At 45.4% G+C, this 6,274-nt stretch overlaps 1 protein-coding gene across 5 annotated transcripts in view; it reads left to right on the top strand.

Moving 5' to 3' along the window:
- Positions 1–6,274, top strand: part of Calml4 (calmodulin like 4) — a 12,646-nt gene that overhangs the window by 1,657 nt on the left and 4,715 nt on the right. For 2 of the 5 annotated variants that reach the window (XM_013346486.2, XM_026778965.1), the window contains 2 exons: positions 1,844–1,966; positions 3,796–3,936. In XM_013346486.2, coding sequence (XP_013201940.2) covers positions 1,844–1,966; positions 3,796–3,936 — 264 coding nt within the window. Of the gene's footprint in view, positions 1–1,843; positions 1,967–2,810; positions 2,836–3,795; positions 3,937–6,274 lie in introns of those variants that run through there. The other 3 variants (XM_026778966.1, XM_013346485.2, XM_026778967.1) reach the window with 2 other exon arrangements.

The following is a 6,274-nucleotide window of genomic DNA, read 5'->3' as shown; positions in this document are numbered from 1 at the left end:
ACACACACACACACACACACACACACACACACACACACACACACACACTGAAAACTAAAGTCTTTAAAGTTGGACCTAAGCTAAAGACCTCCTTCAACCTCAGAAGTTCCTCCACCATGCCAGGATGACAGACTGGTCCTCTCTCCTACGGCTTTTGAAACTATCAAAGGAAGAAAGCAAATTCTCTGTTTCCCAGGATCTGATACCAAGAAGGTGGCCACTAATGTTTAGTGACTGGAAGCCCAGGTAGGGATGGGCGAGGAACAGGGCCTCTGAGGGTCGCTGTCTGGTGGTTCACCTGGGAGCCTCAGTTTTCTCATCTGAGAGGGAGGGACAATGTTGCCACCTTATGGGGCTGCTGTGGGCTAGGGTCAGAGGAGAGAATTAGCATCACATGCTGAGCACTGGGCATGACAAGTATACTTTTAAGCTGATATCAATCAGGTATTATTAAAGGGAAGGTGCCAGCTATGTCCAGTCTGTGCAGAAGCTAAGAAGACAGCTTTGCTGCAGTCAGTAGCATGGAAGCCTTGAAAGATGTTCTAGTTTAGGAGCAGGGGAGGGGGTGTATCTCGGTTGGTAGAGCGCTTGCTTAGCATGCATGAGGTCCTGGGTTCAATCCCTAACACCACATAAGCTGGATATGATGATGTTTTCCTGTAATCCCAACATTCAAGAGGCAAAGGCAGGAGGATCAGAAGTTCAAGGCTAACCTGGGCTACATGAGACTCAAGAAAGCAAGAGGTTTCAGTTTAGTGAATATAATTCATACCATGGTGAGAAACAGTTCATTGGAGGGCCACTGACTCGATTTACTGGAAGTATAATCTCAATTTACTGGGAAAAGAATTGCATTATTTCGTTAAATTGAAACTGTGGGTTAACTATGAATACAAGAGTGGTCAAAATTCACTTGTAATGTTGAGTTGGCTAGATAGAATTTATTCTATTTATTTAGTTAGTTTTTGTTTTTTTGAGACAGGGTTTCTCTGGATAGCCTTAGCTGTCCTGGAACTTGCTCTATACACCAGGGGGCTTCAAACTCAGATCCGTCTGATTCTGCCTCCCAAGTGCTGGAATCAAAGGCGTGCATCACCATCTCCAGGCTACACAGAATTTATAATGGCGAGCACTGCATATTTTATTACGGGTGAATTGTGCACTGCACATCCTCAGTGCCTGTGAGGTGCATGGTGAACGTATGAATGTGTTGGCACAGCTGTTACCTATTTTCCCACATGAGCCTTCGGTAGGACGGGAGGAGGCCTGGAGAAGGTCTATTTCCTATTTGCACGATTTGCATATCTCTAAGGATTTTTAACGCAATGCAATTACCTCAACATATTCTTTACTTCAGCAAGTGTCCTTCTCTGTGCCAGGCCGGCCCCAGGTGTTAAAAATTCAGCAGTGAGCAGAAAGATGACCCCCCACCCCCATTCTTGGCGTCACAATCGAGGAGAGTGAAGGACAGAATGGAAAGTAGTAAAGGAGGGGTGGCTAGACTAAGAGGATAGAAATGGGGGGGGGGCGGACTGATGAGCAGGGTCCTCAGGGGAGCCAGGGCCTGCCTGCGGGTCCAGGTGTCTTCTTCTCTTCTCCCAGCACAGTGAGATAAGATTGCAGGTATCTAGGACCCATAAAGCCTTGTGATGCAATACAGGGTCCAGCCGGCCCCAGAAGTGCCTTCTGGCTACCCAGGCAGGGATTCCAGAGATGTAAAGGACCAGAGTTTGGTCTAGAAGAGGGGTGGGGAGCAGGAGGGATGGCTCAGTAGTTAAAAGCATCTGAGTTAGTTTGATTCCCGGCATCTACACTGGTGACTCACACCCACCTGTAATTTCAGCTCCAGGAATCTGGCTGTGCAGGTTTGAAGAGATGGACTGGGTCTGGCAAGAGGCACAGTGGATAAAGGCACTTACGGCTAAGCCTGACAATCAATTCCATCTGTTCATCCCACTCCCACACGGTGAAAGAGAACCAATTCCCTCAAAAGATACCTCTGCCCCCAAAACACACAGACACCAACGAACTAACTAACTAACTAACTAACTAACTAACTAACTAACTAACTAACTAACTAAAATGTACTAACACATTTAAGAAATGAAAGCGTGCCGGGCGGTGGTGGCGCATGCCTTTAATCCCAGCACTCGGGAGGCAGAGGCAGGCGGCTCTCTGTGAGTTCGAGACCAGCCTGGTCTACAGAGCTAGTTCCAGGACAGGCTCCAAAACCACAGAGAAACCCGGTCTCGAAAAAAACAACAACAACAAAAAAAAAAACAAGAAATGAAAGCGTGGAAAAGAATACGCTCCAGTTACCAACTGGGGGAATGCAGTGTGCCTGTCTGGACAGCTAGCAAATCCTGGGGCCCTCTCTCAGGCTTCAGAGGCCTTCTTTGGGAAATGGAAGGGATTAGGGGATTAGGGCAGCTCACCCTAGAGAGTCTCCACCTGCAAAGTTAGGATCTTTCCCAGGCTCCCAGGTGGCTTGGTTTTGCCTCCAGGGGCTGCTGGGAAGAAGAAGCAGGACAGTTCTGCCAGCAGTGTAACTGCGGTGGGCGGAGGCGGCTCATGCACAGGGAAGGAAGGACTGCAGGCCAAGCTGAGGCAGGCACTGCCGATGCTCTGTGCATGCTTCTGGGCAGTTCCAGGTAGGGACCAGGACCTACCTGCCAGAGGAGAGCCTGAGGGCTGCTCATGTGATGTGAGAGTGCATGTGCAGCTCTAACAGTAATAAATCCCCTCCTAGGAGAGCATCATGGAACCACTGTCCATCACTTGCTTCTGGACGCATTCAGCAGGCAGAAGCAGGACAGTTGCATCAATTTTGCAAAGGTCCTGATGAGTCTGTCAGCCCTACCCAGCTTTCTTCTCCCTGGATAGTCCTGGAGAGAGTTTTTGAGTGGCATCTTAAGGAACAGAGAAGGAAAGGAGGGGGCTTCCTGGCCAGATAAACCACAGGATACCCCATGACATCTGGATTTCAGATAAACACTCTTTTTGAGTCTAGTACAGCCCATGTAGAATTTGATATGTGCTTGGTATCTGCTTACACTAAAAACGAATTCAGTGGGGGTTGGAGAGCCGGTCCTTTCAGAGGGCCTGAGTCAGGTTCCCAGCACCTATGTGGAGAGGTTTATGTAACCTGTAACTCCAGCTCTACGGCATCCAACCTTCTGGCCTCTCTGGCACCGCACATGTGTGGCATTCACTACTAGAGTCACACACATACAGATCAATAAAAACAATGTATCTTCAACAATTTGTTTTTCTTAGAATTATATTTAACTTGGTAGTTTTATAACATTTATTTATGTACTGTGTGTGAGTGTACATGTATTGTGGATGTCAGAAGCCAACCGGCAGGAGTTGCTCCTCTCCTTATACCATGAGGGTTCTGGGGATCAAATTCAGGTCATAAGGTTTGGCAGTAGCAAATACCTTTACCAGTCAAGCCACCTTTGTTGCTGGCCCTTTGTTTTGCTTTTGAGACAGTGTCTTATATAGTCTAGACTAACCTCTAACTACTACATAGAGGATAACCTTGAACTCTTGAGTCTCGTGCCCTCACCTCCCAAGTGCTGAGATTACAAGCATGTGCCATCACACTGTGTTTATATGGGGTTCTAGAAATCAGGTGGGGCAACGAAAGGGCAGAGAACAGGGAGGAAGGCGGAGCTCGATGTTACAGTGCCTACACATGTGCAGTGGGGCGGCACAAAGGAGAAAGGAGTGAGAGAGAGGATGGGTGATGGAGTGACCATCTGCTACAACTTCCTTCTCCGCTCTGTACAGAGTACAAAGAATGCTTCTCCCTGTACGACAAGCAGCAGAGAGGGAAGATTAAGGCCACAGATCTTCTGGTGTCCATGAGATGCCTGGGGGCCAGCCCCACACCTGGGGAAGTACAGCGGCACCTGCAGACTCATGGGATAGGTGAGTGGGCTTGTTTTTTTTGGGGTGGGGTGTTGGTTTTTGAGACAGGGTTTCTCTGTGTAACAGTCCTGGCTGTCCTAGAGCTCACTTTTATAGACCAGGGTGTCTTTGAACTCACAGAGATCCTCCTGCCTTCGCCTCCCAAGTGTGGGCATTAAAAGTGTGCATCGTCTCCATCAAGATCCGGGTGGGCTTGTGAAGGGCCCAGCTGGAAGAAGCAGATGGTAGTGGTGGAGAAAGCTCAGAAGCCTGAAGTGCTGGTGGTAGCGTGCCTCACCAGGACTGGACTGTAGAGGTAGCTGGCCATGTGCACAGTGTTTCTTTCCACAGGGTCTGATGTCCCACAAGTCTGTCACAACTCCTAGGAAAGTACACTAACACTGGTCTCAGTGTTTTTTTTCCCTTTGCTTTCATTTGGAGATAGGGTCTCATGTAGCCCAGGCTGGTCTTGAACTCACCTTGTGTTAGCCCAGGGTGATTCTCCTGCCTCCACCTCCTGAATGCTGGGCTTACAGATGTGTGCTACCACACCCAGCTCCTATATTTATGGGGAAATAGTCTTTTGCAGAGGGTTTGGCATATGCTTAGTGAAAACATCCCATCTGTTTAAGTCTCTATGTCATTATTGGGGAGCTGGTGGTCCCACAAAAGAATGATTACATTTGAGAATGCCTGCTATATTTGATGCTCAATCGTAATAGTACTTCCTCGTCAGGACCGCCAGCCCACAAATAACAACATGGAGATTTATTATTGTTTTTGAAATTTAACTTTTTAATTTTGAGTATTGGTGTGCAGGTGTCAGATTCCCTGTAACTGGAGTTACAGACAGTTGTGAGCTGCCATAAGTGCTGGGAATCAAACCTGGATTATCTGGAAGAACTGTCAGTACTCTTAACTGCTAAGTCATCTCTCCAGCCCCATGGAGACTTACTATTATTAAAGGTTGACCTTAGTTTAGGCTTTTTTCCTAACCAGCTCTTATAATTTAATTGTTTCTATTAATCTATGTTCTGTCACATGGTATCACCTCTCTTCCATCTTACATACAGCTCCTGTTTCCTCCCTGTGTTTTGCTGGCAACTCTACCTTTCTTCCTCCCAGAGTTTGCTTTTCTTTCTGGAAGTCCCACTTATACCTCCTGCCTAGCTATTGGCGATTCAGCCTTTTTATTTATTATGGACACACTATTTTGTTTGCATATATGTCTGTAGGCCAGAAGAGGACACCAGACCTCATGACAGATGGTTGTGAGCCACCATGTGGTTGCTGGGAATCGAACTCGGGTCCTTTGGAAGAGCACGCAATGCTCTTAACCACTGAGCCATCTCTCCAGCCCAGCCTTTTTTTTATTATACCAATCACAGCAATACATCTTATTCCACATACAAATATCCCACATTTCCCCTTTTTGTCTAAATAAATAGGAAAGATTTTAACTTTAGTACAGTAAATATAATGAGAACAATTATCAGGTAAAAATTACACTTGCAATGTCCAGGCCATCTGTATTTGGAATTTTGGAGAAAATACTCTATTGTCTATTCTATCTTGATGAGTCCAAAGTCTTATACCTAAACAAACCACTTTCTATCGTAACTTGTATTATCATACTAAAAATATTTTAAATCTTAAAACAATTTCTTAAATAACTTAAGTTTTTATGTTTATTAACTTGATAATTGTTTTTTAAAGATTTATTTATTTATTTATCTATTTATCTATTTATTTATTTATTCTGCCAGCACGCTCGCACATCACACTAGAAGAGGGCACCAGATCTCATTATAGATGGTTATGAGCTACCATGTGGTTGTTGGGAATTGAACTCAGGACCTCTGTAAGAGTAGCCAGTTCTCTTAACCTCTGAGCCATCTCCCCAGCCTGACAATGTTATTATATATAATTGTCTGTGTCAGAGTTAAAACCTTCCCTTTTTATTTAGACAAAAAGGGGGAAATGTTGTGGGTATTTGTACACTGTGTGAAGATATATATTGCTGTGATTGGTGTAATAAAAAGCTGAATGGCCAATAGGTAGGCAGGAGGGAAGGTGGGAAGAAGTCAGAGGGATGAATCAAAGTACATGGAAGATGCCTACAGAACCCAGAAGTTGGACATATGGGACAGAGGAAAGATAACTGAGCCATATGATAGAATGCAGATTTTATAAAGTTGTTAATTAAGTTATGCGTTAGAAAAAAACAAAGCTAAGGCAGAGCTTCATAATCAGTAAGTCTCCATGTTGTTATTTGCAGGCTGGTGGTCCCAATGAGAAAGTACTATTATGTAGCTCCATCTGGTTCTATGTCATGATGCAATACTCTGGGTTTCTGCTG

Source organism: Microtus ochrogaster, chromosome 5, assembly GCF_000317375.1.
Source record: "Microtus ochrogaster isolate Prairie Vole_2 chromosome 5, MicOch1.0, whole genome shotgun sequence".
NCBI lineage: Eukaryota > Metazoa > Chordata > Mammalia > Rodentia > Cricetidae > Microtus > Microtus ochrogaster.
Note: the sequence above shows the minus strand (reverse complement) of the source record. Positions and strands in the feature narration are given on the sequence as shown.